This window comes from Lemur catta, chromosome 16 (genome assembly GCF_020740605.2).
Source record: "Lemur catta isolate mLemCat1 chromosome 16, mLemCat1.pri, whole genome shotgun sequence".
Lineage (NCBI taxonomy): Eukaryota > Metazoa > Chordata > Mammalia > Primates > Lemuridae > Lemur > Lemur catta.
In genome coordinates, this window is record NC_059143.1 from 23,739,531 (window position 1) to 23,756,798 (window position 17,268).

A 17,268-nucleotide genomic window follows, 5' to 3' on the forward strand; every position below is an offset into this window, starting at 1 on the left:
CCACCATGGTCCCCTAAATGTTTGTGGATAGTGATATGCCAAACAGTAGAGTTTGGCATGTCAATAGATGGTGGAAGTGCATGTTTACGGACATCAAATATACTTAGAAACTCTTCTACTCCAGGAAGAGCATGTTCCTCAGGCTCACTTCGGATACTGGCAAGGAAGATAATGGAAAGAGAAGGACCTCCCATAGGGAGGAGCCAGGGGCCACTGGAGGCCAAAGGACAGAATTGGGTAGAGCCCAAATCAGGGAACACAACCCATGCCTTGGATAGGTGCCCTTCAAAATGTCTGTTTGGTGGGATTGCTAAATGGCTAGGCTCTTCCCAAATGAAAGCATTTACTGGGGTGATCCCATCCCTGTTCCACCAGGCATCGTGTGAGGGACCAGATAATTCGTCTCTTCCACGGGTTTGCTGGTCCAGAGGAGTCTCAAATGAGCCTGATGTTGACAGGATTGTCCACCACCCAGAGATCTTCTACAAGGAGCTTGATGAATTGGGGTGATCTCCCCTTGGGGAAACGGGGAGGGCTCTTTGAGCACTGTAAGGAGAGTACACTGAATATCTGATGTCTGGTAGGACAGATTATGGTAGTCACATTGGGCTCTTTGCAAATTCTCTGGTTCTCCTCCTTCTGAACCCAGATAAGACTGTACTTTCCGGCCGCCTTGAAATGGGATGTGGTCCCGTGACTGAGCAGAAATGATAGAAGTCACTTTTAATCACCGGTGAAAGGCTCTGCAGCACATTCTTCCCCCTGCTGGTGGATGGTGGAAATGCATGTCAGGATGGAGCCACATGTCCTGGTCCCTGAATGACTCTGCTGAGCAGATGCCCTCTGTCGACCTGTGTTGGATGTGTAGCATGAGTGAGAAATAAACTTTTTGTCAGGTTAAGCCCCTGAGATTTTGGAGTTGTTTGTTACCACAGGATGATCTAGCTGATCCTGACTGATACACATAAACTTCATGCTAGAAATAGAGATTTCATTCTGAATATGTCTTCTTTCTCAAACCTTAGATGAGTGGAAGGTAAGATTCAATCTTTTGGTTTTCTTTATTTGGTTATATAAGAATGCAAAGTAAACTAAAATAGCAGAAAAATTTATTGAGGAACAACTCTATTCCAGATACTGAGCCCCAAGCCCCAGAGATTTATTTGTATTATCTTATTTAATTCTCAGAATGACTATATGCGGTGAGTATAATTATCCTCAATTTGCAGATGAGACAAAAAGATCAGAGAGTAAGCATCTTCCCAAAGTCACATAGTCAACAGATGTCTGGGGTGTACTTCAATTTAGATCTATCTGTCCCTGAAGATGTAACTCTGTGTGTGTGTGTGTGTGTGTGTGTGTGTGTGTGTGTGTGTGTGTGTTTGTAGTTTCATTTTAGCACTATGTTGCTTCCAAGATTAAACTCTCTTGCTTCCAACAGAGTTAAAATGTCAAGAAAGTTGCAATGAATTATGGCTGGTCAGTAATCTTCCATGCAAATTTTGTCACTTACACATCATAATGTGCAATTTAGTCCATAAACCATGATTATATTCTTGACCTCTAAGAGTAGGTTGTTTTTTCAATTAACCTATTCTAGCTCTATTCTACAGACATGGGGCTAAGTACAATGGATCCATTTAGATTTTCATGGGTGAAATGGGTCAGCACAGATTAAATCCCATCCATCTGCTTGGACTCTTTTGACTAATGGCTCTTTTTGGTGAGACAAATTGGTGTGGTATCTGAGGCTGCACTGTTTGATGGAATACAGGGACCAGTGTTCCATTCCCTGCTCTGCCATTAGTCACTGTGTGACTCTGGGGATAGCACCTCCTCTCGTTGCATCACTTAACATAAAAACCAAAACCCAAAATATCGTGAACCTGCCATACAAGTTGCTGTATGGCTTGGTTTCTGCTAGTGTCTTTAGCCACATCTCATATCTCTGTCCCCCTCACTCTTAATTTAGCCATGTAACTGCCTTCTGCAGGGTCTTTGCACTTACTGTTAACTAACTTGGAGCAATCTTCTCACATCTTCACCTGGGCACCTGCCTAACTCTTTCTCATCCTTCAGTTCTCAGCCCAAATGCCACTTTTTGGGAGATATTCTTTATGACTCCTAAATTAGATCAGGTCTCTCCATTACAAGATCTTATATATTTTATACCCTTCCTTCAGATCACTCTCACCCTGTGTTTTTATATATTGCTACCCGGGATTATTTATTAGTGCTAGTTTCCCCCACTAAACTATAAACTTGATATAAACATGGTAAATATCACCATGTTTATAAACTACAAACATGGTGACATTTGTTTCGGTTCAGCATTGTATGCTCTGTGCTTAGCACAATCCTTGTTACATAGAAGATACCAATTATTTTTGTTAAATGAATGAAATGAGTGTGTAAAATGAGAGGGCTGGGCAAGGCGATCATTTAATCTTTCAGTACTTATAGTCAATGGTTTGCCAGACTTAGTCTGCAATTTTCCTGGGAATAGCACAGAGCAAATTTAAACAGCCCATGTGACTCATAGCTCCTTCGTGCCAGAATCAGTAGCAAATACTGCAGCTTGTGTGTAAAGAAGGAACCAGAATTATTTGTGCACACGCTGTTCCCTGAGAAAAAGTAATTGCTATATTTGAGAGAGGTAGAAACAAGAAATAAATGGGAGATGGTCAAATAAGGTCAACCAATTTTTCTAGGCACCAAACTTACTTGAAATACAGTATTTGGAGGGACCACCACACATATTTTTTTAAAAATCTATGAAAAATCCACTAATGCACTGGTGCATGAATACACAGTAGCAAATAATTCAAGATATATAGCAATGTGCAGCCATGTATCTCAAATTAGAATTGAGCTCATTGAAGGTAAAATTAGATGCTAACGTATTTAAAAAGTCCAAACACAGTTCTCTCTCCTCCTTCTTTGTCCAAAGTCATGGAAACAATTGCTCCAAGAACTGAAATAAAAAGTTCCAAGCTAAGAGAGATGAACTGACAGTGTTATTGTATAAAATATTTACATCACTGTTTTCACTAACACTGAAAACAAAAGTCAGAGGGGTATCCCTACTTGTAATTCTTAATTCTTGAACCCAACTTGATAATTCCTTGAAATAGTCCCCGTATGATATGGTTCTTGGTTAATTCTCCGGCCCCATCACTTACTATTCCAATCTCAGACTCTCCCATAGATACACAAATTTATTTCAGTTTCTAGAAAGCTCTGTATTCCCTCTTGGCTTTTGGCATTCCCAATACTGGGTCTTCTTACTAAAATACTTTCTCATCTACCTCTTTTCCTAGATAATTCCTACTCATTTATTTTTCAGAATTACAGATGGTCACTTGGAGGAAAGCTTCCCTAACCTCCCATGTTTAGATGAAAGACCCCTTTTTGGGACTCCCACAGTACCCTAGGGTTCTCTATTTATCTCTTAGCACACTGCAGTACAATTGCTCCCTTAGGTTATTAGAGAAGAGATTACCTTATGCACGTCCCACCCTACCATCCAACACACAGTGGGTATTCCATAACTGCCTGCTACAGGACAAAATGAGGTCTGTAAATAAGTCTAAATTTTTTGCAGGTATTTTTAAAGTCATTCTGGAAGTACCTCATTGTTTTCTCAGGTTCTGCTGCAATGAGAAATATACTATATACAAACTCTACCTACCTACCTGCCTAGCAATTAAATTAAGTTAAATAATTTGTGGGTTTTGGTTCTTGGTAATAAAGGTAATACGAATAAGGGAAACCCACAGGTACAAAACCCTTAATCGAACTTACGTTTTATTTTCTCCAAAATAAATAATCATAAGAGATGATTATTAGCTTTTGACTAACTTGACTTTCCTCCCAATATATTCTCAGAGAACAGAAATGAACTAAAATCAAGAAACAGAAGGGCCCAGGAAAGAAGCCCAACTTGCAGGTTTATTACTGTCTGAATGATCAACAATTAAACCAGTCTGCATTGCTCCGATATTGAGTATGATCAAACTTATATTTATCTTTTAGAACTGAAGTTCAATGTCTAATATAAGATTTGTTTTCTCATTACTATTCCTTCAGCATTTATGGGAAATATATGTATATTTTTAAAAGTATGAAGAATCTGTTAGCTTTCAGATCATTGTGACTCTTCTAAAAGAAATTGATGACAACCAGCTACAGGACCCTTGATGGCATCAAGTTAAATGTCCTCCATGGGCCAGAGGAGACAATCTAGGAAGCCACCATACAACAGTTTCCTTTATTTTCTGTGACTGACAAATAGAAAGCCCCCAAACTCTTGCACTATAAAGTAGAGGAAAGAGTTGTAAATCAACTAAAACAAAGAGGAAGAAAAGGCATTTCCTCCACATCTAACAAAGGGAACTTAGAGAGATCAAGGGAAGGAACAAGATTTTCTACTTAGCTCCGTAATTTTCATCTTCATGTTGTTAAAGAGACATCATCATTAGCACATGGAAAGATAAATCTATATTTTCAAGTCTTTTTTCCTGTCATTGCTCACAGAAAGCAACAAAGAAGCACCAAATAAAGAGTCTCTTATCTGAAATGTAGGAAAAAGGAAGCTAGTTCCTGGGAAATACCTTTACCCATCAGCAAGGAAACTGGTGCATGGGAAATTCAGAGGGGATGGGGAGCTCTTCATTGCTGCCCCATGGCGAGAAATGTGAGGTGCTTGCACACGTGGACTTCATAAAAACTTTGGTGTGTAAGGAATTGGTTACAAAAAGTACGCAGTAGCCAATGGAATTGTTTTGTTTGATCTCTGCAGGGGATTTAGGGCTGCAAAGTGCAGGAGGCATGGTTTTTGCATTGGCTATTTTAGTATTCATGTCTCCTGTGCTGCTTTCTAATAAGTTAAGATGAAACGGGAGACTGCATGCAGGAGTGAGAGATGCAAGAAAAGCAGTACTGAAAAATAAAAATGAACAAAAGTGCACCTCAACTTCCCTTTTATTATGAACAGGCAAGAGAACAACAATGCTAATCTGAGTGTTGTTGCTTAACACTTCACATTTACGAAAGGATTTACAGTCATTTTTACATGTTATTTCCCAATACTTTTCTGATAGAGGCTGAGGAGCTCTGTTGCTATGCTTCACATCAATTTTATATATTATATGGTTTTTCCAAAAAGGAAGATAAACATTCAGTCTGTGCCAGCATGTTATCAAAACGGTCAAAGAATTATTGTTCCCTTTGCTGTTTGGGTAGATCAAACCAATGGTTCTCTGACTATTCGAATTTTGTTTTCTTTCTGTTATATAGAGTTGCTTTTTCACTGGTACTCTTACCTCCACTCCATTCAGTTTGTTATTACTTACGCATACCCCTTACATAGTGTTTCTAACATATAAATAACATAACAGGATATGATCTAAAGATCCATGAGTGGGTACCTGTGCTCCTCCCTGTGGAATGGCATCTCTAAGAGGAACATGTCTTGCGGAGCATGCTGAGAAATGTTTGCTCAAGCTAACCGGGAAAAGTATGCTAAGATTCAGAAACTCTAGCTAACCTTGGGTTTTAGGTTTCTGTAAATTAATCTGTTAGTTTGCATGAAGAAAGTCATTTGATAAATAAGTAGACCCCAAACGTATTTATTCGATAAATAAGTAGACTGTGTCTCCGACTCTTAACTGTTATCCTCACCTTCCTGACAAATTGGCTTTGCACTTCTTCTGGGGCAAAGGATGACAGTGGGAAGTACTATAATCCCTAAAGTTTTATTAGATTTGGGGACAATCTAGATATTTTATTATTCCAATGAGAAATATTTCTTCATTTATTATGCTGTGGCCCAAACAGCATGGAACTCTGTCAGTTACCTGATTTATTTATTCAGTTTTGCCAAACAAGATGCCTTGATTAAAAAATACAAACCAACAGCAGAAATTATCCAGATAAACTGTCTACATTTCTTCAACAAATGTGAAAAATATGCCTTCATTTGGGGCCATGTAGCCACAGCCTAGCTGGAAATAAACTGTTTTCTAAAAGTATAAGTCCCAGTGAAATGAAGAGTGTTAAGTAGAGAAGACATTTATTTCAAAGCTATGGGTATGTCTGAGTATAGAAAAGGGGTCCAAGATCTTTAAATATGTTCCTGTTATAAGAACTTTTCTATATCTATGTTAATTTCTTTATTTCCTTCCATTTCAGATCTGGTGAATTGAGTCAATAGATACCTGTTTATCTTTACTTCTTATTAATATCAGTGTTACTGTAACACCAATAGTCCCTGCAATTTATTGAGTGCGTCCTATATGTTAGATGATTTATAAACACAATTTTATTTTAAAAAATTACTCAAATGACCCCCACAAAATGAAGACACTAGGATTCAGAGTATTTATATGACTGTAGGTCCTAGGTGTGGGTTTCCACCCTTGTCTTTCTGGTTCAAAGTTCATGTTTTCTTCCTAGATCCCTCCAAGCAGGGAGTTAAATCAGGCAATGTGAAAACTTTGAGTAGGGTGGATATATGTTCCAGCCTATACCTGTTGTCCTGGCGAAATTAATAGGTTCCCCTTTCATGCTCACAGGTGTCCCAGTTTGGACAATGGGTTTGATAATCAGCCCATCTCTGAGCAAGGTTTAAAATGAACATAATCCTTTTCTAAGGTATTATTCACAATGCTTTAATTAATTTTAAGGGCTAATTAAGGGCTTGAAACAAGTAATGAATTGGACTTAACTTGGTGTATTTGGGAAAACAGATGGATTTGTGGATGCACATCATTTATTGGTTGGGTCTAATGTCTCCCTGTCTCTTATTCTCTGTTTTTCTGTCACCTCTTTTTGAGAATCTTTTGTCCTCTTTTGTCTCTCCTTCTCCTCGTCTCCATGTCTCATTCTGTGTAGGCTTTCTCTATTGATCAAGTGTCAAAAAATTGATTCTTTGGCTTTTTTCTTTCACTTTAGTTTCTGATGAATCTTTAAAACACAGCTTGGTCACTCATTCAGATGTTTAAACCACTATCAATAGTATTTTTGTCAAAAAGAGAAATAAAAATCATTTGAAGACATTGCTAAGTTATTTTTCTTTCTCCTTTCTCCTTAATCTTGCTGCTACTATTCCACCACTTCTTTACTACAACCGTAGTGTATGGGCGTCCAGGGAGCTTTCTCGTCGCAGTTCCCGGACAATGCTACTGCAGGTTTCGCTGGGGTAAGCCAGCTTCAAAATGTATTATTTCAAGCACCGCCTCACATGTCTTTCCTCCTCTCCTGCTCTTACAGGCAAACTGTTGCCCTGTTTCCATTGTTTTAAAGGGCTTTCAGGAAGAGAAAAGGAAATGATTTTTTAAAAAATAAATCCGATAAAATACATAACTGCTTAAAAGACACATGCAAGAAGAAAATCTGACTTTCACTTTCGTCGGTTTTAAATGTATGGCTTTGATTTATGGATCAAAATTGCTCATTTATTATTTTATCTATACAGCTCTGGGCAATTTTGACAGTTAAAATTTAGTTTTATTGACCAGCGCAGCCACTGTGCCCACGAGGGGACTGGTGCACACAGCCTGCTGCGCTCAAGAAACGATGATTTTTGATTCCATGACTGAGTCCGAGTGGGAATCGTAACCGATATAACAATAAGTTCCAAATCTCAGTGCCCAGGGCAAGAGGTTTGCTGTAAAACACAATCACCCTTTAAGGAGGGGAGGAAGAGAATCCCGGGTAGAAGTTTGCAAGCACAATTTCATGAGGCTGGGATAGTCCACAAATATATATGTGTCCATCCAAACTATGCAGCAGTATGAGGGGGCGTTTCTCTAAAGACCCTGTTCCCTAGACTAAAGATTAATGAGCAAGAATGCCAAATGTTAGTACAGAGACGCTGAACTCAACCATTTTGATGTGAGAACATTTACTAGTGCTATTAACCAATCTTGCACTTTTCAATCAATAAAAAAGAATAACAGAAGAATTTTGGAGGGGAGGGAAGATCTTTGCTCCTCCCCTTCTGCTCCACCCTCCACAGTTGCAGCACACACAGAAACAAAAACCAGTCCCGTTTCAATTTAGGCCTATCTGACGACCAGATTGGCCACCTCTGCAGTGTTAATTTAGTCTTTTCCTCGAAATCCCCCGTGATACACAAGCAAACCTCCAAAGAGGAACAAATCAATAAAATGTCTAATTTGATTAACCGTGTTTTCGAATTCATCAAGACAGCTCGGACCTGAAATAAAAAGTGAGTAAATAAATAAATAATGCACTCACTTGTGAGTATTTTCCACGTCTTCTTTTCATCATCGTAATACTGAACCAAATTGCTGGGGAGCCGGTCCGGTCCGGGAGGCAGCCCTCCAACCAATAGCAGCATTTTCTTGTTAGAGCGAATTCTTCACCCAAAACAAAAGAGGAGATGAATAACCACATTATTGTAGAGTCTTTTTAGTGGCAACGAAATCATAACCATCAAAAGAATGTTCCTTGCTTGCAGATTTCTATTTCATTTTTTCCTGTTTCTTCTCCCATTCATGTCTCAACAATTTTTTTTTTGAACCAAGCAGAAAAATGATCAGAAGAGCTGCACATCCCCATACTCATAGAATAATAAGCTCCCTTTATGCAATTTGTTAGAGGTTCATTCTAGAACGACCTTTTTCTTATATTATCCCTTTAAATCATCACTCTTTACAGCTGAGTACACATGAAATGCTCTGGAGTTGTACTAAGGTTAAGCATTAAAGTTGCATGTCAAAAATCGTATTAGTCAAAATCATTATTATAAGCCATTCTCCACTCAAAGAACCTTGAAAAAATTAAGGTTATGCAGAGAGTTTGTGAGCCAACTCTTTAATCACCCAGGGAACTTCAAATACCAGTTTGGTACAATTAGTAGCACAGGGCTAACTGGGGTGGGCTCACCAGTTTGAATGTGATTTTTTGTTTGTTTGTTTAATTTAACTTAGACTTCTGCCTTCTCCCCTTTCCCCCACTCCCAGCTCACCCTCCCCTCTGCTCTCCCCCTGTGCACCACTGGCGATATAGCAGCACCAATTGGTAAAAATGAGACTGTGATGTTGTTGTGAGCCTCCCCAGAGTGGAGCCCTGCCAATGCTTGCCACTGATCCAGCGGCATGAACCTGCTCAACTGTGCAAAGTCACTCTAATTCCCTCCCTCTGTTTTTCTACCTTCTCCCCCAGGGGGCAACCACTGAAAGGAGTGACTACCCACCCATCAAGAGCTGGCAATTCGCTGCTATTAAGCGTGACTGTGATTCCCAGTCTGCCTGGCAGTTCCTGAGAACAGGCCTGCAACGTCTCATATGCAGTAAAAGCTATAAGATGCACCCTGGCCGGCACACTCGACCTGATGGATGTACAATCCTCAGGAACAGTAATGGATTGAGCACACTTGGCGATTGAAGCAGGGAGAGGAGGCCCAGATCCCCACAAGGGCCCTGCTGATTTAACTGTCGCTTTACATATAATTGAACTTTTCATTTACCTGAAGGCTCAAGGTGGCGGTGGAAAAAACGGAACAACAATGATTGAAGGAAAAAAAATCAATAAATGTAAACGGGTTACTCTTACATATGATCACAACTCACCGTGTGGCTCTGAAATCTATGATTACGTATGCAGCGCATTCTGATTCAAGGATGCTTGGTGAAATATGCCCTTGTGGAGAAGCATTGTTTGTTGGTTAAGAACCTAACATTCGGAGAGTTAACTTAATACGGTTAATGACATTGCCATGTGAAGGAAGGGAACGAGAGAATTCCTTTAATGAAACACTGGTGCCATTAAATGCATTGTATGTGCCTCAGTAGGGAAAATACCTTCCGGAGAAACTCCTGTGTTAGAGACTTACCGATAGAGGGAGCTGTACTTATAGAAGAATGACTAATGGAATAGCAGCTTGCAAAGCTCATTTTGCCACCCTGTGGATATAGTTTAGTGCAAGGAAACAAACAAATACAACTTGTTTGAATTTAACCTACCTTTGAACTGGACTCATATGCCTTATAGACTAGGAGTTGGCAAATAAAACAGAATAACATCAAAGAGCTCTGTACCTTGAGGATTTCAATGATTGGGGTAGCTGTGTGAGAGGGATTAAAAAAATCAGTGCAGTAAGTACCTGCCTTTTATTTGGAAATAAAACATACATAATTCACATGCATTGTAATCTCTTAAATACATGGCCACAAAACTGATATATTAATACAATCTTTTTTTTTTTTTTTTTTTACTGTCATCTTTAGTCCAAATAATCGACCACTCTCTGTGTGTAAGAGAAGTCAAGATGAAAGCAAATACTCTTTTTGGTTGCTGTAAGTTCCCATGTGCAGATAGACCTGTTCAATTGGAAGTAATGATTCTGTGGCTGTCCTGATGTCCCTTGTTTACATGCTGCCAGACTGCAGGTGGGGGCAGATAGATCAATATCAACAGGATAGAGAAGAAAGGGCTTATTGAAGTAGTGGTTGTGACAAAAACAACGTAATTAAGTCTCCATTTTAATACATAGATAAATGCACTGCTTAAAAAATGTGTTTAATGAATGATGCAATGGGATAAATGCGTGGCTCAAATGTGTTTCTAAGGTCATTTTATTCACTGATAAGGCCAACTTCCCTGGACCAATCCCACTGGTGACTCTCCACACTGACTTAGATGGACCATCTCTGCAGATGAGGAGATGATCTAGAGTCTTTGCCCCCTCTGCCCTAAAAGCCAGCCATTACCATCTGTCCTCTACAAACAGGACTGAAACTACCATACATAAGCCACTGAACAGTTAGTACATGGTAAAAACCTGCACCCAGGCCAACAATGACATGATACAAGGGCTAGCTAGAACAGCAGCAATGAAAGACTCCACATAACCAAGGCAAATCCCTAAGCTATCCAGGCCTCTGTAGGGAACGTGATGAAGAGTTACGTGGAAGTAAAGGAAATCCCACCTAGCCTCATTGGCTGTGTTTTCTACAAAGGGGCAATGCTTTGATGCCATAATGTATGGTCTTCTTAGTGAGGGAAGACACATTCCAAATCTTTTGCATTGTTCCATTTATATCATCATTCATTCAATTTGTTATGGCATGCTACTTATTTTGTCTCCAAATCTTGTGTTACTCAATTTTCCAACCCAATATCAATACAATTTAGTTCTAAATAAATCTTAAAGCTCTGCTTTGTGAAGATGAACCACACAGAAACCCAAAAAATAGGATAAAACATGTGAAAAATTGCATGGTACAGAGAAAGGAACACATCAAATAATAAAACATATTAGAGTGGCTTTCTTGCCATTTTCTCCATTGACTCGCAAACCGGCTCAATTGGTAAGTATAATTTTTCATTTTACAGGGAGGTGAGAAAGTTCCCATAGTTATTACAAGAAAATATACATTTGGACATTATATAAAACTATGAAGCTTTCTGTATCCAAATAAAGGGATCTAACAGAGATCACTCTACATTTCTTATTGCTTAAGAATAATACAAATGAGAAAAACCATCACATATTTTACTTTGATATAAATGCAATGTCAACTATTCAATTACTCCTAGAAAGTAATACATGTGAATAATTCCTGGGGAAAAGCTTCCATTCTTTTTACAATGTGCAATTATAATAGTGACAATGACAATAATGACAGATAATAATGAATGTGTATTGAATATTGAACCCCTAATTATCATGCTATTTATTTGATGTGTGTGAACTTCAATTTGAGAACATTATGAACAAAAGATACTTTGTGAAGTAGAAAAGTAAAATTAGGAGAACCTGAACTAACTGTGCTGATGGGGGTTTCAATTCTTTTCTATTAATAAATCATTCCAGCAGAGCTTCACAGATTTAATTTTAGATTAGTCAAAATCTACAAATGTAGCCTTATTGCAATAATTAGAGCTCCTTCATATAGCAACATGATATACTTTTAGAAGCTCTTTACATAGGGAACCAATTTAGCCAGAATTAATATGTTCTCTTCATAGCTTTTATTATTTTTAAAATACTTCTTTCATTCCTCATTGTAGCACCACCTAGACCAAAGTAATGTATTTAAAAGATAAAGAATTAGAGAAATTTAAACAAAAAGCTCAGTATATCATGATTAATAATATTTGAATGCTTTTGATTTGAGTTCCGAGGTTCTTGCATAGAAAAATGTAAGGTTAAAAAAGCGATGGAATTTGAAGGTCTCCTTTGTTCCATCTCAGTAATTGCCCAACATTTACCATGTGTCACATTTGAGTGTGTGTGTGCGTGAGTACGCGTGTGTGCTGGTGCGCATACATACTTTGGTTCCGGGGATGAATGATTGAAGGATGACCTAAAACCTCTTGGTGTAAACAAATTTTTCATCATACTGATGTTCTAAGTATGGTAAAGTCTCATTTATTTATATTTCAGTGATTTGGAACTTCAATAATTGGGAAACAGGCCAGATAAAGTTTTCCTTTCCATGATATATGAGAAAAGTTTTCATTAACTAGATTGTAAGAAGTTTAACCTATTTAAGAAATCAGTTGATTTGCTAGTACTGTAGAGCTACCTATGTGCATTTAGACACAATTCATTTACGTATTACAAATGATTCTCGTTTATTTATCAAAGAAGGTATTCTGCAATGTTCTAAGAATCATTGCATCATAGAATTAGAAGAGAACTTTGAGGCAATCTTAGTGATTTCCAAGCCTGGGTACTTACCAGGATCATCTGAGGGGATTAGAAATTTTGATTCTTAATATAGATTCTCAGTTCCTAGTTCTCAGAGCTTATGATTCAATGGGATGAGGCTTTAAAAATCAACAATGTTTCACAGCCTTCTAGTTGATTCTAACACACAGCCAGATTTAGGACCACTAACTTGGTCTAGTTTTCTACATAATTGAGAAGTCCTTTTAATTGTTTTTTTCATAAGTAATTATTCTTATCTATTTGGAAATTTGTAATGAATGGACCTTAGCTATTCAAATGCACTTTATTGTTGAAAGTTGTTGGACAGATGTGTGAGATATATTCTGTCTCCTTATGCTGGGCTGAAGAACCTACCTAGGTCTTCTACAGAAAAAGCGAAGTATCTGCTTCTCTAGCGTGCGGCACTTCAAATATTGGAAGGTAGTTGTCATACATCTTCTCCTCTCCATCTTGAAAATTTTCCTTTTTTTCCTGAAAACGTTTCCATTTTCCTTATCATCCTGGTCATCTCTTTGAAGTAAACTGTCACTTTTCTTTCTAACATGTGAAGGTCGGAGTTGAATATAATATAACAAATGTGAGATGTAATATGATGAATACTATTTTCCTTTGAAGTCTTCCTAAAATCGCAATAGGCTTTTAGCAGTTACAATGCAGTGTTGGGTCCCTGTTCAGCTTCTAACTGACTACAAATATAGATTTTTTTTTTTTTTTTTTGAGACAGAGTCTCACTCTGTTGCCCTGAGTAGAGTGCCATGGTGTCAGACTACCTAACAGTACCTCAAACTCCTGGGCTCAAATGATCCTCCTGCCTCAGCCTCCCAAATAGCTGGGACTACAGGCATGTGCCACAACACCTGGCTAATTTTTCTATTTTTAGTAGAGATGGGGTCTCACTCTTGCTCAGGCTGGTCTTGAATTCCTGAGCTCAAGAGATCCTCCCAGAGTGCTAGGATTACAGGTGTGAGCCACCGCTCTGGCCTATGGATTTTTTTTTTTTTAAAGCAAGTGTTTTTAAGCCAAGTTTTTCCTATCCTATATTTCTTCTAATTAAAATATTTTAAACATCTATGTATGACTATTTTTAACTTTTTTAAATGTTCTCTGCTGATTTAGACATTTTGCTTCAATTTGTTTATTATTTAGCAATTGTTAATTGAGTTTCTACGGTAGGGAAGAAAGGAAAACGTCCCCTTTGCCCTTGGAAGTTTTGCTGACAGGTAAACTCACAATAAGGCAGATTAATAAGAGAAAGAGATTACACATTTATTTACTGTGCACATGGAGAGAATTGCAGAGTGACTGCCCAATATCCCGATGGGGTCCAGAAGCTTATGTATCCTCATTACGGGTGAAGAGATGAGGAATACAGGTAATTCTGTTGAGGGGCAATAAATGATCACTAAGGAGGATAAATGGATACTTGGGAGAATGAATGGATGGGGGGAAACAGACTGACTTGTAAATGATTCTCTTTGGAAATGAACTTAACCTGAGAGACAAGCATTATTTTAAAATCGGTTGGGCTAGGTCTGGTTGCATTCTTGATTTTCTTTCCTACAATAGATGAGATAACAGGGAGAGGATAGAAAGGCAACAGTTCTTCATGGGTCCCTCTGGTTTTCATGGAGATGGAGAGAAGGCCCCTTTCAATGCCTGTTGATCTCTAAGGGCCTTTAATTCAAAATACTCTTTATACCAAGGAGTCATATTTTGGGTGAAGGTCCCTGAGCTCCTCTTATGTTCCAGGTACTGTTCCAAGGACTGGAGATGATAGTGGGAACAAGAGGAGTAAATTCCCTTTTCCTCATGGTACTTAATTCCATCCTAGTGGGGACATCTGTGGAAGCCATTATGATTCTTGAGGCAGAATCATCTAGTTGTTAAGGGTGTAGCCTCACAGTTAAGGTGAGATGCCTGGTTTCAGCTCTTCTGAGATAAAGTGCCTTGGGCTAGCCTCTTTGCCCTTTAACTTTATGTGGAAAATGGGATAACATAGACCTAAGGCCTAGGCTTCTTTAATTTTCAGGATTAAAAGAAATAATACATGTAAAGCTTTAAAACAGTGTTAAATAAATGCTGATCGTCATCATCTTCATCATCATGATCATTGTGGTGGTCACTGTCATTGTCATCATCACATCATCAGTAGTAGCTATTCCTTTGTGTAAATTGCAGGTTTGACAATCAGGTGGCCTCTATACCCATGCACATTTTTATACTTAAAAATAATAAAGAGTTGTATTTCCACTGGTTAGATATGTTAATTATCTTAACTCATTCTCTCTGAAATGATACTAAATCACAAGGATTTTTACTCTGTAATTACCTACCTTGGGTCTTTAGCAGTTCATGGCCATTTTTTGAAACATAAAGATTTGCTGGAAAAACTAAGCAGTTTTGAAGTGGCAAAGTAAACTGGGGTAGATAATCATTATGTTTTCTTTCAAAAGCTGGGTTAATTTCAAGTTAAGAGTCAGTTAGGCCTGGATTTAAATCCTCTTTCTATCATTTCTTATGTTTATATCCGTGGGCTGACTCTAAGCCTCAGTTGCCTCACCTGTAAAGTGGGAATAATGTAGGGATAAAATAGAAAAGGAAGGTCAAGAGAGCCTGCGTGCAGCCATTTTGGCTGACACCAGCCTCTGACCACCCTGAACAAGGAAGTTGCCAGCAAGTCGCTGGCCTGGGACCCTGGATGATAGAAAAATTACTAAGCCAGATGCCTTACAAATTGCATGTGTTTACCTTTCTGTGACAGCAGTTTATAACTAACCTGTATGGCCTGACCTCAAGATAATACCAGTCACTTACAGCTATTTCCCAGCAGGGTTATTGAGCACATAAAAATGTTACCATTGTCCTATAGGGAGTCCCCCTCCTGCTCGGGAGAGGACCCCTGCTCTGTCTGTGGAGTAGGATTTGTTGTCTGTCTTTCTCAATAAACTTTCCTGCAGCTAGCTAGTTGGCTAACACGTGAATTCTTTCTCATGTGAAGCCAAGAACCCACTTGGCAAGTTCAGGGGGCTTTCCTCCCTTCATAGGGGCACCCCTTGCATCAGGAATAATGGTATCTTCCTACAAGAATGTTGTGAGGGCTAAATGAAGTCATCTTGGTGTAATGGGAAAATAAATGGTTTCTACTTATAGCCAAAACTCCTTCTAGAGCTAGTCCCTCCAGCGAAAGAAAGGCCCTTCGCGCTGCTAAAATCTTAAAGGATGAATGTCTCTGCATAGTGAAGGGTGCAAAAAACCTGATGCTCTTAATGTAATCAATTTAGGAAGAGGCTGGGGAAGGCTGAAAGAAGTTACAGCTCTTTTCCATGACCTCCTAATTTCAGTAGACTTTACTAAACCCATGATAGCTTAGAATTTCATAAAAGTAATAAATGGGCAATTTCACATCTGGTGGTACAGCTCCCCTACATCTGGGGAGCTGTAGGGGAGAGATCAGGAAATCACAAGCCCCCAGGGATTCACAGACACGAGGATGGGTGTCTGAGTCAGTTCAGGCTGCGATAACAAAAATACCATAGACTGGGCAGTTTAAACAACAGAAATTTATTTCTCACAGTTTTAGAGGCTGGGAAATGCAAGATCAGGGTGCTAGTAGATTCTGTTCTTGGTTAGGGCCCACTTCCTATTTATGTCTTCACATGGTGGGGGGCAAGGGAGGTAATAGAAAGAGAGAATGAGCATGCTACCTCACCTGTCTCATCTTATAAAGTCACTAATTCCATCATGAGAGCTCAATCCTCATAACCTAATTATCTACCAAAGGCCTCATCTCCAGATAGTATTACATTAGGGATTAGAGTTTCAACGTATGATTTTTGTGTGTGTGTGGGGGGAGGACACAAACATTTAGTCCATGGCAAAATGTTGAGTTTACACAGGTCATAGGCTGGAAGGGTTTGTAGCAACTTTACCAGACCTAAGAAGCCTCCACCTGACATCTGGGTTACATAGCAAAAATATTTATGTAGTTCCCATAGTAATCAATTGATGAATGATAGCCATTATTATCATGTGTAATTATTAACCTTACAAAGCACTCATTTGAAAATCTATCTTTGGAATTTTGGAATTTTTATTGCTTAGAAGCCTTTCAGATACCATGTGTTACACTGTTTATAAATAGCCGGACTATTTATTGAATAAGCAAAGTTTAACAGAAACATAAAACCACTGGGCTTCCTACAATGGTATTGATCCAGATCTCATTCATAAATTCAACCTACTCACGCTCTTGGCTTCTAGCAATCTCTGTTAAGGTAATCTCCAAACCTTATGACCTTACGATACCCAAGTCATCAAATTTTATGGTATCCTTGACTCTTCTCCCATTTTCTTGTTATATTCTATAGATTCTATAACTGTAATGTTCCTTGTATCTTTCTCTTCACTTCACTGCATTCAGCTGGGTTGGTTTTCCCTTAGCTGCTGTAAAGTGGTGCCCCTGCTTTCTGGGCCTCTGCCCAGTCTAATCTACCCTACATATTTTGTCAAATGAATTTCAGCAAAGCCCCAAACTGATAATCAATGACCTCAATCCTCTTCTT

At 38.7% G+C, this 17,268-nt stretch overlaps 1 protein-coding gene across 1 annotated transcript in view; it reads right to left on the reverse strand.

Moving 5' to 3' along the window:
* Positions 1-17,268, reverse strand: part of KLHL14 (kelch like family member 14) — a 95,180-nt gene that overhangs the window by 57,520 nt on the left and 20,392 nt on the right. The window contains exon 2 of the mRNA XM_045527478.1: positions 8,263-8,384. Coding sequence (XP_045383434.1) covers positions 8,263-8,384 — 122 coding nt within the window. The remainder of the gene's footprint in view (positions 1-8,262; positions 8,385-17,268) is intronic.